This window comes from Anabas testudineus, chromosome 21 (assembly GCF_900324465.2).
Source record: "Anabas testudineus chromosome 21, fAnaTes1.2, whole genome shotgun sequence".
NCBI classification, from domain to species: domain Eukaryota; kingdom Metazoa; phylum Chordata; class Actinopteri; order Anabantiformes; family Anabantidae; genus Anabas; species Anabas testudineus.
Window position 1 is genome coordinate 8,324,467 of NC_046629.1, and position 21,387 is coordinate 8,345,853.

A 21,387-nucleotide genomic window follows, 5' to 3' on the forward strand; every position below is an offset into this window, starting at 1 on the left:
ATAAAATGGGTGAATAGGTGAATATAGCGACTTTATAAAATGTTATTGTGTACATTCTGCAGCAATGTGGCTTTTTCAGTATACATACATACAGTAAATGACCCTAACTAACCTCAGTGATACTCACATTTAAAACGTGTTCAGTCAAGCCCGCGCTGGGTGCAGTTACACTATTAGAGGACAAGAAGTGCCTCAGGACAAATATGGATGGGAGTGGCAGTAGATGTCAAATCAACAAATCCTTACACACACACTGATTTTTTTTTTATGGTGTTATGGTGAAATCCGTCTTTGCTTTGTTCACACTTGTGCCAACATTGTGTCATACCTGTGTTTCCAGTTGCAACATGTTACGCTGACATTACGTGGAGTAATGCTTCGTGCACCTGTTTGGGGAAAAAAAATAAATCGTGACGAAGGTTTTGTTAAGTTGAGGAATAAAGCTGCTGTCACTGTGATCTCAAGAGGGCTGGAAGCTGGATTACTGATTTTCATTGCTGAGTCAAAGTGTATTCAAGGGTATAAAGAACAATAAAAAGGGCAGATACAAGCCCCACATGTCAAAGGAGACGACAAAAGGTAAGTAAGGAGTAAATTATGACAAAATGAATTTAGGATTTAGGGTATAGTTTGGTTTATTATGGGTTAAAGTTCGAACAACTGCATGTGGATTTAGTGCAGGTAATCACTGCTGAATGTAAGTATGGCACACAATGTATTTGATTCAAATGCAAAGCTATTTTGATGGAACCATTAGGTGCCAGTACAGCGTATGTGTGCAGGCTTCACTGCTGGCTCAGGAATGTTGGCATCAAGTATGCAGTCCTGACAGACAGCTGCACTGCAGTGGCATTTTTAACATGCCAGACCAGGACCCAAGTGTGCTGGAGGCTCAAAAGAAAATCAGAAACCGCCATCAAAAATATAATCCAAAGGTTGCACTAAATCCAATCACTGCGCTGGCACGTGGGAACCCGTGTTTGAATGTGTCTATATAGGGTTTGTAGGCATACAGCGCTTATGCCCCTGTAATAAACTATGAGAAAAATAAATGGCTTAATTTTCACGTTTGATTTAGTTCCTCTGGTCTTTGACCCTCAAATGAAATGGTGGAAGGTAACTACTGATTTGTGCTGTACTTGTATTTATACTTCTCAGAGACAAACATTGTTCTTTTTACACCACAATATTTTCAAAGCAGATTTACCTTATAGGTTCTGGTTGTTAATACAATATCTAACCTGTTAATAAATCAAGATCTTGCAGTATAAAACACATAACAGACAGCCTTACATCCAGTAAACAGATTTGAAGCCAACTTAACATTAGTGCATCATCATCATCAGTCGTTCATCATCAGTCTTGGGTTTGAATAGTTAATATCCACCATTAAAAAACCTCAGTCTGATTGTATAATTTTCATAAGTGGACAAAAATAATTACAGGCTAATCACATAATTTGTTCCAATTGTGCATAATGAGCAGGTCTCCTTTCGGTTCTTTAAATAAATACATTTTTCCTACTTAATACTTTTGCCTGTACATTTCCACACTGCGTTATGTCACGCACTTAAATAAAAAGGATCTGTGTAGTTCAAGTCAGTGGGGTGAGGGAGCTGCGGCCAATTAGAGCAAATCAACAGTGATGTGGAGGCGACACAACCTGTTCAGCGTGTACCTGGGGAATACTGCACCCCCCACAGCCCGTGACTCACTTTATTCCAGCGTCTGTGAATAAACTCATTCACGGACACGTTTCTGTTTCTCGCCTCTTTGTCCCCACGTGTCTCGAGTTGTTTCTAACCCCAGACACTTCACCTAATTATAAAGCCACGGCATTCATTACAGTAGGTGTATCCCGATTGCCTGGTTGTCCTGTTTATTTTGTGCACGTCCAGCCCCGCCCTGCAGACGCACTGATACCACGCACTTGCGTAATTTGACAAGGCAGCGCAAAATAGGGGGAATGAACGTTTGACAGCTGCCTCTTTGCTTGTACAGATTGTTGAGAAACAAAACAATACATATGCTCAATTTATTTGTGAAAGATTTCGGGTAATTAGACAACAGCTCCGCTTTTATGGCCGCTGCCGTGAGGAATAATGTTTGGGTTGCTCCGGGGCAGGACGCGCAGTTTCTCCATAAAACCGCCGCACCGCTGACCGCCGACTGTCTGAGAGGTGAAGATCATGGACAAGTGCTGTGTAACACGAGGGATGCCATCCCGGGAACTTCCTCTTTTCATGATTACAATCTGGTAGGGGCTCGCATTTTGCCTTTTGCATCTGGTTTACTGCTGCCTGCTGGTTTGATTCTTACGTAGAAGTGTTGCATGTTGCCGATCAGAGCCAAACGCGCTGCTTTCATTGATAGATGCAAACCTCCTATTGAAGGCAGGCCTGCCTGTTCTTAACTTGTAATATTTACGGCTGCTGTCTCAAAGCGTGACCGAAATTCTGAGCTCTCAGGGTGTGTGTGTGTGTGTGTGTGTGTGCGTGTGCGTGCGTGAGCGCAGCGTACTGATGCTGACATTCACTGGCTGTGGGCACCATGTGAAACGTTGCTCCCTCTCCCGAAACTTGTGAGGAACAGATACACAGCGCTGCAGAGCAACTGGATGTTCTAATTTCAGCCATGTATTTCCAGACAGCGTAGGCTGGTGCGTTTCAGAAGGGCGTCTGCTGCTTGTAAAGGGAGGGGGGTGCTGATGGCGTCTTTGATGTGGCACTGTGCACTGTGTGCAGGCCACAAACACATCCCCACATTGGTTTGTTCACCCTAGGTAGTTGTGAAAGTGTCAGAATCCTTTCAGCCTCAGTTCAGGGAAGGAGGGGGCGGAGGAGTCATCGTCTTACAGCCTTTAAATGATTATTTTCTTTCCAACAAAAAGTGAAATGAACCGGTGATGTGTTCGGTGTACATTACAAATTCAGTGCTGACTGCAAAATCAAGTGTTGAAGGAAGATTTGTGTCAGATGAGGCTCTTAGAATCCATGTAAGAGCCTGAATCAAAGGTCACAGACACAGTTTAACCACGGCTGACCTCCAATTTCCTTTCCCCTTTTGTTTTTCAGTGTAAATCAGAGATGGACAGCTACCTGGCTCCACACCCACAAGACATAGTAAATTCCAAAATGCTGTGCAGGGACGGCCCCCTGATGCTGGAGCCGCCTTTCACCGAGGACTTCGCCTCCCCTTACAGTGTCAACATGAGCCTGCTCCTTCCGGACGTCACATACCTGCACCCTGGTTTGTGCAGGACTATGAGACAGATCAAAACAGAGCCGTCACACCCCCTGATGCACTCCACCTGTCAGGGCAACAGAGTTCCAGCACCTCTCCCAGAATACCCCGGGGTTTTTAGCACCTCTGACACAGCAGGCAGTAACTTTTTCATCAAACAGGAAGCGCCAGATTTCCAGGATGTTCCCTTGTTTCAGCTTTTGAACTCTGATTTGGAGCAGTTTGTTCATGGATCGCACCTGAACTCCCTCCCCATGGCTCCAATAAGTCTTCCAACTGGGAACGTCCATGTAAGCCCCATGCAGAATCCAGCTAAACCCACAAACAATGCTCAGAGTGAATGTTTTCCATTTAACCAACACTTGGGCCATCAGCAGAGACCAACCTATTTGCCACCTTCTCCACCAAACTCTGAGCCCTCAAGTCCAGAGAGGGGGAAGGAGCTCCTTCACAATCTGTCCCCCCCTCCCTCTTACGAAGCCAGCATCGCCTCTAAGTTAACTTTTCAAACTCATAATCCCACAGAGATGGGCCAGACGTCCAGTGTAGCTCCAATCCAAAGTCCTGACCAAAATTCAAATGCTGGATTAGTCCAAAGTCCAGGTGCTGGACCAGCCCAGCGTTCAAGTCTGACTCCAGTTCAGATGATGCAGAGTGCTGGTCCACTATCCCCAGTGTTGGCCCAGTCGGCTCCAGTCAAATACAACCGAAGGAATAATCCTGACCTGGAGAGACGGCGGATTCACCACTGCGATGTCCCAGGTGAGACTTCAGTCCGGTCTACACAGCGACAGCAAAGTTAAATTTAGAGTTTGGCAACGTTAAAAGTGAACTGTCCCCTTTTTCAACATACTACTCTCTGTCTTTAGGGTGCAAGAAAGTATACACCAAGTCTTCTCATTTAAAAGCCCATCTGCGGACCCACACAGGTAAAAATGTTTGTCACGCACTTGTTATTTCGGGGGTGAAAGTGGCAACGTTGCCAGGCAGAAAAATGTACTTGGCATGCAGATGCATTCAGTGTGCTGACAGACCAGGCTTGTGTCTCACTGCTGTCAAATCACATAAAACCTGCAGCTCTCATAAAAGGACAGCGAGAAAGACAGGACGCGTTGTGATTTATGGCTCTCAGTTAAGATGCAGAATCAGTCTTTTTAGAGATACAGCATGTAGTAAATGTGGAGTTAGATATTATTTTAATGTACTAGATAATAATATGATTTACTTATTTATGCAAACGCTTCATTTACCTTTTTTTTTTTTACTGAAGGAGAGAAGCCTTACCAGTGCTCCTGGGAGGGATGTGAATGGCGCTTCGCTCGTTCTGATGAGCTAACTCGCCATTTCAGGAAACACACTGGGGCGAAGCCTTTCCAGTGCGGAGTGTGTAGCCGCTGCTTCTCCCGCTCCGATCACCTGGCCCTGCACATGAAGAGACACCAGAGCTAGTTTGTGAAGCTGCAAATCAAGGGAATATTTTGTAATGAATACGGACTAAAGAACTGGCCTCAACTTACATATCAGCAAACAGACAAAATAAAAAGTCACTCCTCAATGACGACCCGATTAGCAGTTATTTATTTTTTTGTAAGAAGATACATATTGTTGTTGCCTTGTTTTATTTCCATGTGTGTGCTGCAGTACTGGGGGACACTTCCTAAGGTGTCGGTCCAAAATTGTTAAAAACAACTGTTATGTTGGCCTTGTTTTAATTAACTTATATAGCAAACTGCCATTGAGTAGAAGTAGAAGTGCAGAGCAGCCTAGAAAAGGAAAGTAAAAGTGTTGTTTTGGTCAGAAGGACAAAGGTTTGAGTGTGTGATTTAAAAAGCTGTTAGTAAGTTGATCAAGGACTAAATCAATACTGGGATGATGCTGTGGTCAGTGTTCAGCAGACAGTAATCTATTACTTTGTTACTGAGGGTAACTGTACTCAACACAAAGCCAAAACTTGTGTGTATTAAAAATAAATGGAAGATAATGACAAGGTATCAGTCACATTTAAGTGAATTACAGAAAGTGGTACGTGTTTTTGGGCAGGGATAAATCTGAATGGTGCATTGTTTGTTTTTTTCAGTACTTTTATAATCACTGCATGGCTTTTATTTAATTACTGGAAGGTTTAATTTAACTTGTTAACTTCATGATGATAATGCTGTATGTCATGTTATTTTACAGTCAAGATAGATTAGTAGAAGTGGACGTTTACTGTACTCAGCTCAGATATCATTTAGAAGTTTTTCCTAAGTACCTGGCCTTTCAGCACTACTGTAGGTCAGAGTACGGTCCCACTTTCTTTCTCCTGGAAGGTTGTTAAGAGAAACTAATCAAAGTTCCTCATCTTGACTTTGTTTTGCTTGCAAATCACGTGTCCAACATCAGATGTTCTGCTCATAACAGGATTACAACATATCACTGATGATTTGTCTTCCAAAGTGGTTTCAAAGTGGTGTTTCTCAAGTTTGAGATTTTTATTTTTTATTTTTTTTGGCGTGCACTGAAGCTCTGCCAGTTTGAACATCTGTGGGAGCTTTTGGTTTCTTTGACTGCGATCCATGTTCAAACACCTTTTAGAAAGTGCCTTTAACTGCTTTTTTGGATGCATGCAAAACAAAGCTGGCCCATCAGGACTGGAAAAATGATTTTGTATGTTGGCCACGTTTCCTTATTTCCATAATACAGCTCTATCTATTTGACCAAATTTATTTATAATTTGAACCTGGTTGAAAAGATTTGTGATGTTTCTATCATTTGTTAAGATGTATATATTTTGTATCTGCTGTTTGACAATGCAATCCACTGATTGTTTTTGGGGGGGTATAAAATATTTTAAACTTTGTTTTGATTTGTTTATTTTTTATTTTTGACAAAGTCTACAAATGAAATTAGAGAATATTATCTGCACTGTCATCCCTTTCTCCAGCCAAGCTCAGTGAAGTATGTGCCAGTGAATTATTGCAATACTTTTAAAATATATATATACACACACATACTGTACACACACACATATTTTGTGTGTGCATGTAACACACGAGATGTGTTAAAGTATTTTGTTTCTCAACTTCCTAACAAAAAGATGTAACTTAAACTGATAAAATGTGCTATGAAGCCAAGTGACTCATAATGCAAATAAAAAGAAGATGTGTTGAACATTAGAGTGAGTTCTGTTGACTTTTGACTATTTCTGAATGTGAAATGTCTTCACCTTGTTGAAATACAGTATATTCTACAGAAATGCTGATCTTTTGAATTGAAATTTGCCTTCAGCACAGTAAGATTTTAACTCCTTCTTATCATATCCATACAAACATAAAGGTGAATATAGAATTATTGTAGCGTAGCCACCACATAAATAGTCAATTACATATTGCAGTATTAATAAATTTTGCCCTACAAATCTGAAGTTACACTTCTGTTATAAGTTATTTAGTAATTGACTCATGTATTACAACACGTCTTGCATATTGTTGTAAATACTGTATACATATAGGGTGACACGTGCACTCACATCACAACGTGACAGTTTACAGTTTTAAATCGAAAGCTGGTCGACAAATATCGATCCTCCTTCACATCTCCCAATTTTAGGTCATCTCTGCTGTTGCATCTACTTTAATTCTTTTTGGCACCAGTACTAGATCGTTGTTCACTTTGGTTTCACTATTAATTATCCAGAAACACAACCTCCGTGCAGTTTTACAGGTCTATGTAATCAAAACAAAACAAGTTAACGATTGTTTATTATTCGTGGAAAGTTCCTTTGAAGTGATTCATAGTAGAGGTGCTGCCAAAAGGTGCTAATAGAAACCAGAAAAGATGTCTGAGCACGTCCTGCATGAAGTGCTCTGCTACCACACTTATACCTATATTCACTGTACCTGTACAGTATACAGTAGCTTGCACAATATAGGCCATTGTGAGTGATAAATCACACATGTGAGTGGGAACTGGAACCTTGTTATTGTAATCATCTGATCCCTTGCTGGCAGACAGAAACATTCATCCACATCCAGTTAGAATAGAGCGCAGCACAGGATGTACTGGGCGTTTTCTTTTAAGTGTAACCTGTTCTGAGAAAATGCACTCACTACATGCTGTTAAAACATACCAGGTCTTAAAATACCCCTTGTTGATGGTACTAGAAAAGAACAACAAAGCAATATGACATTAGACAGATGCACATTATGTTAGAATTGCACGTTTAACCAAGTGGGCGTGTAGGGATTTCAGATACCATTGATTTTTCTCTTCTAGCTTTTCTTATAAACATTTAACTCTGTGGTTGTGAGAGATTGTTCTGTTTTCCTGTATTCATCAACTGTACTCTGCTTACAAGCTCCTCCACTGTATATCAGCTATCATTTAAAATGGCTGCCCTAATACTAAGATTAGGTTTCTGAATGCCAGTGAATGTGAGTGCAGTAGTCAGATGTCTAAGAGACACTGAAACCACATGCCGTCCATCTCAGTCATAGATAGAACTAGTTCCAGTCTGTTACATACAAAATGCAACTTTATTAACCTTCATGCCTCCATTCATATTAATATACATGTATATGTTTGAACTTATTTTAATTTCACAGCTCCATCCATATGAAAAATACAGAGAAAAAGGCAAAACACTGACTGGATACTTAAACAACTCTTGGAGGAAAGTAGCGTAACAGAAAAAAAAAAGGACACCTGCTTTTTGAAGTTTTGAAAAATATCAGAATTAAAAATGTCTGAGCAGAATCTCCCTTTTGAAGCGATGCTGAGCAATATCACAATTTTTTTGTTTTGTTTTGTTTTGTTTTGTTTACGGTAAGAATGAAAAGATCTGAATATATTTACACTACACTCACTTTACATAAATACAGAAACAACAATTACTGTACGTAATAATCAGCAAACTTGAAACATAGGCATTGGCTTCACTACTTAAAATTTTCAAAACCAGGAAATCAAAAGCAGATGTTACACAGAAAGTAAAATAGATACTGAATTGATAGAAAGAAAGATCAGTATTCATAAAGAAAGGCATCACTCTATAGGTGGAACCCCAGGCACAGGATTTTTTTTTTCCTGTAGTAGGATTCTTCATTATCTTCCATGGAATCACTATGTTGAATTAATGTGCTGAAGCTGAAACATCAAGAGGCTTTTGTAACTCAGTTTTGTTTTCCCGTAGAGAGGAAGTGACTTATTGCAAGCAAAGTAATAATGTGCTCTATAAACAGCCTGTGAAAGTGTTATGGGAGGATGCTGCATTTGACTCGATGGCATAAGGCTCAGTGCGAAAACAAAGTTAAACATTAGAGGTCCAACTTGCATATTGTTGTCTGTGCTTTTTTTTTTCTCCAAAATTAACGATTCTTCATTTGAAATTGATTAATTTGTTGAAATTGAAACTATGCACGGAGCAGTTGATATTACAAGTTTGTGATATGAGGCACTAGTCATTATTATTGCATAACTTTGACCCTGGTTACCGTTACAAAATTATGCTTCAAAAGTGAGGAAAGAGATGCTGAAGGGAAATACAATACACCCTGTCCTGTGGAGACACCATCTTCAAGTCTAATTGAATTGTTTTTTTTAAAAACTGGTGTATTAAGGCATGCAACGTCATGTACTGAATACAAGAGTATGTGTGTTGATATGTGCTCATCAGTATAATTTCTTGTCCAGGTAAATGCAAAATAGCAACACAGGGAATCGAGTACCTTAATATGGTTAATGTATATAAATAATTTGTTGATTATAGCAAACACTGATTCAGCCTTGGGAATAAAAAAATGTTTTGATTGTGAATTTTGATAACCACAAAATAAAAAACAACAAAACAAAACAAACAAACAAACAAAAAAACAATCACACAAAAAAACTGCAAACTATTATTTAACATCACATATGATCATTTACATGATGAATACCATTAGCCCCATTTCACTGTATATCAAATTAGATAAATTACAGTCTCTGAAAAAGACTTTACATGTATAAATGTATTTCCTGCATCTACTAATCAAAAGCCCTATTTTTCCAATGTATATACAGGCTGTAGAACTTTGTAATAAGTTTTCTCTTCACTATGACATATATTACAACATTTCAAAAGATCCTTTTTACAGAAGACAAAGTTATATGCAATGATGAAGTGCCCCTCAATCATAAAACGTTCTTATACATTATATGGATGATAAAATATGATGACGATTATTTGTTTATAAATTGACATCTGAAATAAAATTATTTGAAAATCATAACAAACAAACAAGGTGCTGATATGCTTATGCCAAAAAAATGATAATACAACTGGGTGTAATGATATTTGTGCACAAACAATAAACATAAATAATGATAACATACATTACCATTCTCCATTACATCAGAGGGGTGTCACATATACTGGGTGCATGTGTGGAAACGACTTCCTGGATTTGGCTACTTACTGAAAGTGAGGATGCTGAACACGAGTGTGTAGGTGTGTGTGTGTATAAGTGGGTGTTATGTGTCTAAGTGTATGGTTTTCAAGGTGCTATTATCAAAAAGGTTACCATTTCCTTTTACTGGCTTCGGCCCAATAAATACATTTAGCAGCACTATCAAATAATATGGGTTGGCCTGATACTCTGAGTTTATGCCTGCTGCTTTTACACAGCACAAGAGCATTGGAGACACTTGCAAAAATGTCTGTTACTATGACTATAAAAATACTTTTCAAATTAAAACCTCTTATTAACGTTAAGTGATGCTTTGTAAGAAATATTTCTGCCAGTAGCTGTATTTACAATGTAGCACTGATGCATATACTTAATTGATTTGAGTATATGCACGTGAGTGTGTTTTTTATAACTGTACTTTGTAGGGATATGTAATTGCTCAATGTTTTTCAGCATTTTTTTATAGCCAAATCCCAGCTAAGTCAGGTAAATTAACATATCTGGTCTGAGGTGATAACATTTCAAGTGACAAAGTAACACATAATGATTCGGAGTAACTGAAGACACGTCAGATTAGAGCCTTGTGCTGGAGCTACAAACCAATCAGTAACAGAGGAGAGGCATGGTACAGAGCGAGGAGCTGGCCCGGGTAGAAACTTCTCCTCGCAAAAATGACATCAGCAAACAGAACAAAGACGAGGTTGCCATTCCCTCTCATCGCTTTGTTCAGAATGTATTGCTCTTCTGTATTGTACTTCGGGTCCCATGCTATCCCTGCAACGCTGCTGCCGGTGTCAGTGTCAGCTTACGGTGAAGTGCTGCTGTGCAAAACTACAACACAAATTCCTTCCGCTGTCAAACTCAGCTGAGGAAACAGAGCTGAATAATAAAAACAGATAGATCAGGACAGAATGAAAGCATGAGTCTATAAGGTGCCCGCTATTATTTTGTTTTTTCACATACTGGAAATCTCCTCTGATTGTTTCAAAGTTCACTGTACATGAGGGGTTGTATTTTTCTGAGTCAAACATAAGCAATAAGCAGGCATTTTTAAAAAAAAAAGCAAGATTCATTAAACAAAACGCTGTCATACTGAAAAGTATATTTATCCTTTAAGATTGCACTTTACTGATTGCTAATCACAGCACAAAATCCACCAAAAAGATTTAAAAAAAAAAAAAAAAAAAGAAAGAAATGCTTTCAAGAGGCTCAACATAAAGAATCGCACTGATGAGATGTGGAGTTGTGTGAATCGTAAATGATGTGCTCCTTTGCTGGTGTGATGATATGCATGTCCAGTTCTCGTTTGTCTGAAGTAAAGCAATGAAATTCCAAAACAGCGGAAGTGTTGATGAGGTTGATCCATTCAGTTTGTGCCTATTCGAGTCATGTTGGTTATTATTTGCTGGCAATGGCGAAGGCGAACGTCCAGCCCTCATTTAGCTTCTGTATGGGATACTGATTTAACAGAAACACGACAATCTGTGATGCAACGGCGTCCTCTGCTGGTCATACATCAGACTCACAGCACAGCAAGACTGTGCTGCCTGTATAACTCCAACTAGGCCCAAGTCCTTTGCTGTAATCCAGACCAGTCCTTACTTCTTTCTGCTCACACAGAGAATCCATTCTTTGTAATGGAGTCGTTCACATTATAAATGCTGAAAAAGCAGCCGTCTGAAAGATATTGAAACGAAAGATGCCAAAAAAGAGAGAGTTGCGATTGCATTATATATATTTTTTTTGTCCGAATAAAGAGTGCGAGTTCATCTTAAAAATTAAGGTGAAACATTTACGAGCAGTGCTGTAAAAGACAGTTCCCTAATATACTCCAAACAATGACAATAAAAGATCCTGCCGTCTATTCCTTCCAACCCAAAGAGGATCCAGAAGTGACCCTGTTTTGTGCTCCACAAGCTCTGTGCACCTCTCCATCTTATCTCCTTACGACGAATAAGAGAGTATATATATATGTGTGTTTGTGTGTGTGTGTATGTGTGTTTATGCATGTGTATGGGTGTCAGTGTCCAGGCCAGCTGAAAAACATTCATAGGGAGATCCCGCTCCCATGGCTGCCTGTGTCTGCGTGTCCATTCAACTCTCTCTCTCTCTCTCTCTCTGTTTCTCTCTCATTCTCTCTCTCTCTCCTCGTCTGATTCACACCAACATGTGTCTCCGTCGGTGCAGGGCCAAGTGGTCAGATCTGGAGAAGCTGCGGTCACAGTCTGCACACTTAAAGGGCTTCACCCCCGTGTGTTTTCTGTAATGCCTCGTCAGCTCGTCAGAGCGGGCGAACTTCCACGTGCAGCCATCCCAGGTGCATTTGTATGGCTTTTCACCTGGAGAGGGAGAGAGAAAACACAGTGCATTACAAGAATAGGAACAAACACATGCTTTCGCTGTCACACCAGTTTAAGCTATTTTTACCATATGCCATTTACCAAAGTACAACCTCATACATGCTACATATCCATTAACATAAAGTCTGCATTAATTTTTTGTATCTATTACATTATCATTCCGTAGTAATTAAGGCGCAGATTGATTTGGAAAATCTGCACTTGTTAGCTCATAATGACACTTAATGAAAAATCAATGCAAACCTGTTTTCCACAGAGAGCGATTATACAACTTTCAACAGTATGCTAACACTACGACATCACTACACTTCACTTTAAATAGTATTTTTTCATTAATGTTTTAATTTTTAAATGACTGTTAAACCTTGAGTGGACGTAAAATAAAAACAGTAAAACGTACTGACCTGTATGTGTCCTCCGGTGCGCTTTTAAATGGGAACTTTTGGTGTAGACCTTATTGCAGCCCTCAAAGTCACATCTGTGGATTCTTCTCTTTTTGGAATCTGGTGACTCTGACCTCCGGGGGCGCCGTATACTGTCAATACTGAAAGGAGACATGGAACTGCAACAGGAAAAGAAGAACAAACACAAAAGCATTAATAGATTGTCACTATACTTTCTCCTCACATCAATCTAAGCAGGCTGTGAATATGTAAAGGTTGAAGTTTCCAGCTGATAGTGAGGACTAACTGATAAAACAATACATGCATTATAAATATGAGTATATTATACAGTGTCTAGTTGGTAGTAAGGTAGAAGAGCGGTTGTACCAGCAGGTGGCACTGCTACACTGCTGCAGAGTGACTGTGAGGCAGTCGATGAGGTAAGCGGGCTGGTATTCATAGTGCTCAGATACTTTCATCAATCAAAGGTGGAAACTTTCATTTCACATTGTTGTTCATTGAGGTTATTGACTCCCGAGTTATTTCTACCATCAATACACTTTGGCATGACATTTCCTCTCCAATAACTTTCGTCAATACCACTGTTGATTATATAATTTGTCACTGCTACCAGTAGCACCGTGGCAAAGTGTGTGTGCCTTGGTATGCCTGTGTCTGACTTAGTAGCTGTCGTGTGTGTGTTGTACAGTGTAGCATCATATCTGCAGTAAACCAAGATTTTCTTCCGCGTCACTTCTCGGAGTATAATGCCGCATACAAACAGGCACACAAGTAAATCCAGGAAGGAACAACAACAACAAAAAAAAAACTCTCAGGGTTATGGGCAGATGTTGTCGTGTCTCACCAGTGATTGTCGACATTGAAACTTCTTTCACACAGACGGCTTCGCACACACACAACAAACATCCAAGACAGTAAAAATACAGTAAGAGCATCTCTTTTTTCTGGAAGGGGGGAGGAATAGCCATGGGGCTCTTTTCAGCAGTGGAAGAAAACTTCTCTTTCAGGGCTCAGAATCACTGTTGTGGACATTAAGAAAAAGGTAAAAGGGTGGAGGTGGAATGGTAAAGAGGGGAGAGTGCAACACCAACAACTTCCGTCATGTTAGTGGGATTCGAAAGAGGAGCAGGGGCTCCCAGACAGGCCTTCCAGTGAACTGTCTCCACCACACACACACACACACACACACACACACACACACACAGAACCCACTTCCTGTCTCTTTACCGATTAGTCAAATGCAGACTGTGAAATACGCCTGCAATCAAGATACACGCATACACACAGGCTACACAAATACACAGAACGACAGAAAGCAAAAAGAAAAAAACAAAAACATGCACATACAGATCACCTGTTGCTCTTGGCTTTCTGCCAATCTGAAACTGTACAGGAAATGAGCACATGGATCAGATATGAAGTGAACTCCAACTCCCCTCTCATTTCTCTGTCTTTCTCTCTCTGCTGCTGCTGCTGGTTGAGTTCAGAAAGCGTTACACTGCAACAGGATTCAAACTTCAACATTTAGAAAAAGACGCGTATTCATGAAGCCGGAGGCAGACTTCAAGGCTTTATTAGAAACGAGTGATGAGATTACCAGGACACTTTCTGCTCTAACAGAGAAATGTAGACAGGCACCTAGACTCCGAGGTGCTGTGTGTGTCCAGAAAGGAGCAGACAAGAGGCAGGCTTTACAGTGGAAACACTCTGAGCCTCGCCACCAAGCAGATGAGGCGGATGTTTACATCATGACGTCACCCACTCGGTGATTATGATATAATTTAGGAAGGTCTGAGTACAACAGCTTTTAAAACAACGAGCATTTGACAACTCATTACTCATTATGAGTCAATTAATTTAATGTGCTGCAACTGCTTTTCTTCTTCTGGTTAAAATCCTGTCCTCACAGAACCTCTGTTTGAAAAACCCAAGGACAAATGTCAGGTTTAATCTAGTCTTGGTTTTGATATAACTTTAGTAATTTCCCATCCTTCCCACCAACCGACATTTAAAAATGAAAGCTCCCACTTCACATTTAGTCATTAGGCAGATGCTTTCATCTGAAGCGACTTGTATAAGGTACAAGGTAAAGTCAGGGTAAGTGTAAGGATGTCTTGTTTAGGGACCCCTAGTGGAGGTTTAGAACCCTGGTCTCCTCACATGAAGGGCAGGGACTACACTACACTATCCAGCTGCAGCAAAGTAAATAAGTAGGAATTCAGGAGAAATAAATCAGAACAGAAGCAAAATCAATAACTCTGAACTAGTGATGATCCATTTATGTCGTTAATCAACAGAAAAAATGACTCGATAAACAAAAAATAATAATTATAAAAAAAAAAAACGAACATTTATCTTTATTTAATCTTTGTGTTGACTGGACAAAATGTGACGTGGACATATTCATCTCACTGATTTTTCACTATCATAAGTCTAAATCAGGGCAACATGGTGGCGTATTGGTTAGCACTGCCTCTCTGTGTGGAGTTTACCCTAAATTGTCCATAGCTGTGAATGATTGTCTGTGTGTATATGTCAGCTCTCTGATGGACTGGCAACCTGTTCAGGGTGTAGCCCTCCTCTTGCCCAAAGACAGCTGGGATGGCTCCAGCACTCCCACGACCCTTAAGAGGGCAAGCTGTTAAGAAAGTGGATAGGTGGATAAATCCGAACCGTGCATCGATTAAATGAATGGACAGAAAGGTTGCGTTAAATGCGGAGTTGTGAGTTTATGTGCTGTGTGTTTTTTTCATGGTTCTAAGGGGCCTGAGAAGAATTCAGCCACTGCTGGTCTATTTTGCTGTGCTCCTGAGAGATGCTACTAGCAGTGCAAGGTACTATTTATATCAGCAGGCTTACTGTATGTGTACATACATAGTAAAGGATCAATGTGCGCGCTCTTGTTGAGCAAAATCATCCAACTGGAGATCAACTGGTTGACAGTTAAAATAGAAAAGATAGCTAGTTAATCATCTACGTATTCTGATTATTATTATTCCAACTGAAGTCGTAATAATACAATTCGTATTCGTAATAATATCTTTTATCAAGGTCTCGACTGAAAACATTCAAACAAAAAACACCACAAAAAAAAAAAAGCTCAATTTTAAATTGTACAAAACACGTCAGATGTTTCAACTGAGAAATGTTTTTAAAATACGCCTCATTTTAAATGTGGTGCCAGCACACAGCACTGTGTTGCATCACCTCTTCTTTAACAGCACTGAAACTGGAAACTGAAGAGACCCACTGCTGTAGTTGTGAACGCATCATTTTTTTCCCCCCTCATTCTTTCTTTGTGTTGGATTTCAGCCGTCCAACGTTTTGGGGTCATATTCTTCTCTTCATAATGCTTTTCAAATGTTTTCTGAGAGTGAGAGGTCTGAACTGCAGGCAGGCCAGCGGAGCGCCCGCACTCTGTCACTACAAAGCCGTGTTGTCGTGATGCTTGCAGAAGGTGATTCGGCATTGTCTTGCTGAAACAAGCAAAATCCTGAAAAAGACGTCATCTGGATGTCAGCATACACTACGCTGCTCCAAATCCTGTATATACCGCTCAGTGTGACTGGTGCCTTCGCTGATGTGTTACCCGTGCATCATGCTCCTCCATACTATCGCAGGCTCATGATAACAAGCCGGATGGTCCCTCTCCTCTTTAGCCTGGAGGATGTGGTGTCCATCATTTTCATGAAATTCTTTTTCTCTTCAGTCCATCTTAAATGAGCTTGGACCTTTCTGGATCTTGTTTACATGTTTTTCTTCTTCTTAGCCTGGCAGAGTTTTAACTTGTGGATGCAGTGACATCCACTCGAGGATTATTGCCAGTCAGTATCGGTTTTTGGCCTTATCTCTTGCATACAAAGATTGCTCTTAACGATATTATGCAGCATCTTGTAAAAGATGAAATCCCCATATTCTTGGCAATAGAATCAGCTTCTCCGGGATTCTTGTTAAACCCAATCTGGATATTGACCTGTTATGTGAGAATCAATTAGTTGTGTTTTCTCTGGTGACCCCAGATTTGCCTTTACACTGCCTTTAATCTTGTGTCAGCATGCTATTATTGCTGTGTGTACGTGTCTGCTGAGGTATCCCAAGGCAGAAATAGGAAGTACAGCTAAGAACAATTTCAAACAGGGCTGACCTCTGTTTTAGTTCCTTTGTTTAACCTTTTCTCCCCCCGCTCTTTATGGGCTGCTATCTACAAGTAAAACATAAAGACTGAGACGTACAGACAGAGGACGACAGTGTGGATATGTGTCACCTGTGAAAGGGGTTTCCCACCGTGCAAAACCTAACTTCTCGTAGGAAACGAGGTCAAAACAACAGTTCCAACATAGCAACACATGGTTTTTAAACAGACCTTGAGCAATAGAGGCATTATCAGCAAAACAGGAAAAGGGCGTGTCTGAGTATTGTGACTGTGTCAACGTGCACTGGAAGACCGTCCATTTCTGTACCTGTCCGAGGATACTACCCCTCACCTCACACGCCTCCTCTGCCTCCACCTGCTCTGCTCTGTGGCCCCCAGGTCCTTGGAGACCAGCCAGACTTGAGCAGAAACAACCAATCCAAACCCCTGCCCCCAACACACACACCACACACACACACACACACACACACACACACACCTTCTCTCTCTCTCTCTTTCTCTTTCCCTCGTGCTCTTCCACAATAGCCTATCCACTGGTCCCCAGGGAAACGCATGAATATGGAAAAGGCTGCCCAAGAAGCACATGACACACACACACACACACACACACACACTTTCTCGCTCTCTCTATCTCACTTTCTCCTTTCACTCATTTATTTATATATGAATACCTGGATTGGAGGCTGCAGGCACTCCTATCCTCCGCCCTTACATTTCTCCTGCCTGATGCTTCCTGGATGTCTCCTTGTGTAAATATGGATATTATAAAATTACATAAAGGAGTCCCTTCTACACTCACAACGTACATGCTTAAATGAAAAGAAAAGAAATATAGCGACACAAAGGAGTGATATGTCTCAGAGAAGTGCTTTCAGCTTCTGTTGCAGTGCAGATGTCCACAGAGCGCATGTGTTGTGTCAATACAGAACGCACATTCTTCCTCTATGTAGCCAAACCAGCATGTAACTCAAGAAGACTACAGACTGCTTTGTTTTTCACGGACAAACATGCAAGTCTGTGTTCCTGTTGACAATGGCTGACCTCCTTCTGGAACCAGCTGTTCTGTCCACTGTGCAGAAACACGTGTATGCATACAGTACAAACACATACAGCAGAGGATTAATACTTACAGACATACACACATACTTATACTCACACGCACAGTCACATACACACAGCACACACACACACACACACACAAGAGCACAGTTTCCACTCAGCACAGTCTGCACTTTGCACACAGAGAAGTGAGTGTGTGGGCAGGCCCTGGCAGGGTATTGCTAAGCCTGGCTGGTGATTTATCTCCATAGTGAAAGCTTGGGTAGTGAAAGGTTGGGTCCTGCCAACCTCTGTTCTCTTCTGACCACCCACTGCCCACGTGTGGCACTCAGGGGCACGCTTGTCCCTTTCAATAACCTGCAACGAAACCTGAGTCTGCCAGTGAGCGTCTGTGAGTGTGCGTTTGTGTGTCTTCCCTGAAACAAGGCGACCTCGAACTCGTACCACTGAACGAATACAGCCACACTAGTTTTCCACCACAATAGTCGCATATCGTTTTATAGTGTTGCACAGTGTCGCCACAGTAAAGCATTTGGCTTCATTACTGTAAATGCTCACGCAGTCAGCAGTGAATAAACAAACAACGCGGCGTCTTGTGCACTATGTCAACACCTTCAGCTGAAGTATTACCACCAAACACAGCCAGTTGGGCTAGTGTCAGCCTCACCCTTGTTAATGTTACTACATCATTAGCAGGATTCTCAAAGAGTCCTGGAAATACTTTCCTTACAGTTAGTCTAAATAAAAGCCCTGCGGGCATTATTTTAACTTGAGTTTGGCCAGGCTGCTAGCTAGGACTGTTTTGAGTTGATGAGCGGCAGAAGGGGAAGGCGAGGCAGAGCCAAATGTTTCTCTGCATCTTCATGATTCTGATCAGGATACTGTAAGCTGCCATTCGTAGGATGGAGGGGGAAGTCTTTTCATTCAACACAGATGGACTGGCACCGCAGGAGTTCTGATGTCTGTAAGCTGAACAGGGCATAAAGTATGTCTGAGCCATATGTAGTCTGGGATATAGATGCACACCTACACAAATACGTCCAAGACCAGCTACATAAACACAAAGAAATGTGGAACACTAGATGCTGGTTCGTGTGTAAAGGATGACCTCACCCAGGGTAAAACGTTTTAGACTTTTGAACTGTGTCAATATCTGTGTTTTGTTATCTGAGTTTTTTCTCATGCACATGTCTAAAACTTGTTAACTTCTATTGACCTTTCCCAGAACATATTCTTTGCAGTTTAAGCCTCAGAAACGGAAAACATTACTTTCATCAACCCTAACTTGAAATGAGTGCATGTAAGAGGGTTACGTCTTCAAAATAATTGGCCCCAATAGAGATCTGCAATTATTATTCTTCTGAATAATAACTGTTGCTTGTAGAAATATTTTATAGTTGGTGAGAAATTACAAGGTGCTCTGTGTAAGCTTTGTAAATACATGCTCTGTGGAACTGCAACAAACTGAAACTCCCATTCTGAATCATCTTCTTTGCAATCAGCCATCAGAAAGCTGAGTAAAAATCTAAATCACACCTGCCAAACATCTTCCTGACACATGAAAGTGAACAGAAGAAACAGCTTGATACATGTTTTTCCAAGCTGTTACACTTGGTAGATGAGAAAATGTCAGTGTGGAGATTTAACATGTCTTACACACGTGTATAAAGGTCACGATACTCACTCTTGAACGGCACGAGCTATGGACAGCGCGGTGGAGCCAGTCTCATTAACACTGTCCAAGGTTACGTTTGGCAGGTCGTCGTCATCACTGTCACTTTTGATCTGTCTTGGCGACAGGCCGTTGGGGTCCGTGTGTGCTGCGAGGACGGGACACAGACATGAGAGTCAGACACATGATACTGGAGCGGGCGCTGGAAACTTACAAGGCATATCACATTCAGTGTGTTGGAAGGTATTTCTAATTGTAATGAAGTTATCGCCTTCATTCGTTGTCATTACATCCATGACTTCATCCTAAGAAGTTGATATCTACCGCATGTCCTCACATATATAATATGTATTTGTAAGTGTGTGTGTGTGTGTTTAATAGTTTGCTTTGGTGCAGTTCTCAACATGAAGACAGAACAGACAAGGAAGACACTGTGATCAGTACACACACACACACACACACACACACACACACACACACTCTCTCTCTCTCTCTCTCTCTCTCTCTTTATCAGCATCCAAATTAGAGATAAGGAGCTGGGTGGAGCATTGCTTGGGCGTTGTTTTCTCTTAACAGTTCTCTTAGTGCATTTGTTACGAAGGGTGTGAGTGTGTGTGAGTGTGTGTGAGTGTTTGAGTATGCACGTTTGAGTGCAACTGCGGGGTACCTCTCTGTTCTCCTACATGTGCAACTGACAGAGAATCATATTCATGATAATGACAAAAGCTCACATTAAAAGCCTGAATGCAACACAAAAGCTTAAATCCATCTATTCACTGCTGTATTCTTTTCACAGAACACAGTGATAATTTGCAAGCAAGCTGTGTCCCTTCTCCGATTCTTTCCTTTTGCTCTAAAAACCAGAAAAAAACGCCAAACTTGAGAGAATGCTATTAGGAATGACCCTCTGAACCAAGTCGGGTCTCTGTCTCTTGAGCAGCATGACAAAGTTTCCAGTTCTGACAATTTCTCCCCTGACCAGCTGATTGGCTATATTGCCAAAGCCTGCAGTCATTCAGTCCTCTCTGTCTCCATGGACACAGGCCGAGTACATCCTTGATAAAACAGTCAAACCTGCCAGAGACTACTCACCAAAGAAAAGTTGTTGCAAATCTACAGACTAGACATCGATGTCGTAATATAGTAATTAAAACTAAACACAATAAAGAACATGCAAATGACAAAGATTTTAATAACTACTCCCGTTTCAGAAGACATAATCACCACATATACACAATATACTCTGATACATTTTCCACTGACTTCCGTAACATCCCTGTCTACTGTAAGTCTGATCCTTTTATATGCTATCAGGACTTCACCTCCTCTGCCCTCTCAGCCGAGACTGCGGTCATAATGGCCCATAATAAGGGTCTAGAGTTAGGAGCAGACATGGTGTTATTACTGAAGGGGGGGCATAGAAATAATGCTCTGGGAACTCTGCTGGAGCTTTTGCTTTTAAAGGTTTCGAACTGTTTTTTGCAAACTAAGACATGCAGAGTGGTCACCAGCTCGCCTACCCTGTGGAAAACCTGTAATTAGTTAGAAATGCATCATGTGTTGGAAAGGGGTATTTTGAGCGAGGGACACAAAGGAGGAGTGGTGGAGAGGTGGGCAGAGCACCAGATTTCTTTCTTTCTCTCCTGTTGTTTCCAGTCAGGCCCTGTTTCCATGGAAACCTCCTGCCGGAGACAGGGAGACAGCAATGAAAGGAAGGGTACCCGCCCTCTCTTAAAGAGGATGGCCAACCTGTGAATGTGTGTGTGAAGGGGCCATGTGTGTGTGTATGTGTGTGCATGTGTTTTTGTATCTATGTTGTGAGCTTCAATAATCATATTAAACACAAGGTGGGAAGGGGACTCTAGTTTGTGTCGGCCCCTGATGTCAACAACTTATTTGTTCAACCCAAAGTGCCACCTGAAAGAGAAAAACTCCAGGTATGAGCGAACCAAACAGAAACAGAAACAGAAACATGATGTAGCACTGGGTTTATTTTTCGTTTGACTTTCACTGTGAATGTTCTCATCAGGTCACATTAAAATTACCAGCTAAATGTTCTGTTTGTCTGCTG

The 21,387-nt window shown here is 41.1% G+C and overlaps 2 protein-coding genes across 4 annotated transcripts in view; one reads left to right on the forward strand and one right to left on the reverse strand.

Annotated features, from left to right (window-relative positions):
* The first annotated feature begins 352 nt into the window (after positions 1–352).
* On the forward strand, positions 353–6,398 carry klf5b (Kruppel-like factor 5b). Of its 2 annotated transcripts, none has more exons than XM_026377207.1 (4): positions 353–579; positions 3,075–4,005; positions 4,113–4,172; positions 4,514–6,398. In XM_026377207.1, exons 2-4 carry the CDS (start codon positions 3,087–3,089, stop codon positions 4,690–4,692), a joined length of 1,158 nt encoding a protein of 385 aa, XP_026232992.1. In that variant the 5' UTR covers positions 353–579; positions 3,075–3,086; the 3' UTR covers positions 4,693–6,398. The 2 variants fall into 2 exon arrangements, with proteins under 2 accessions (XP_026232992.1, XP_026232991.1); XM_026377206.1 differs by lacking the exon at positions 353–579 and adding an exon at positions 602–2,257.
* Positions 6,399–7,758: 1,360 nt separating this feature from the next.
* The window catches only part of klf12b (Kruppel-like factor 12b), a 35,575-nt gene continuing 21,946 nt past the window's right edge, over positions 7,759–21,387 (reverse strand). For both annotated transcript variants that reach the window (XM_026376004.1, XM_026376005.1), the window contains exons 4-6: positions 19,329–19,464; positions 12,433–12,590; positions 7,759–12,007 (exon numbers count right to left, since the gene is read on the reverse strand). In XM_026376004.1, coding sequence (XP_026231789.1) covers positions 11,826–12,007; positions 12,433–12,590; positions 19,329–19,464 — 476 coding nt within the window. In that variant the 3' untranslated portion in view covers positions 7,759–11,825. The remainder of the gene's footprint in view (positions 12,008–12,432; positions 12,591–19,328; positions 19,465–21,387) is intronic.

Bases quoted from the DNA above. Each gene is read 5' to 3' on its own strand.
- klf5b (XM_026377206.1), top strand. From the start codon at position 2,081: ATGGCCGCTGCCGTGAGGAATAATGTTTGGGTTGCTCCGGGGCAGGAC. The intron at 4,006-4,112 runs GTGAGACTTCAG...CTCTGTCTTTAG, and splicing joins TCACCACTGCGATGTCCCAG to GGTGCAAGAAAGTATACACC. The intron at 4,173-4,513 runs GTAAAAATGTTT...TTTTTACTGAAG, and splicing joins CCATCTGCGGACCCACACAG to GAGAGAAGCCTTACCAGTGC.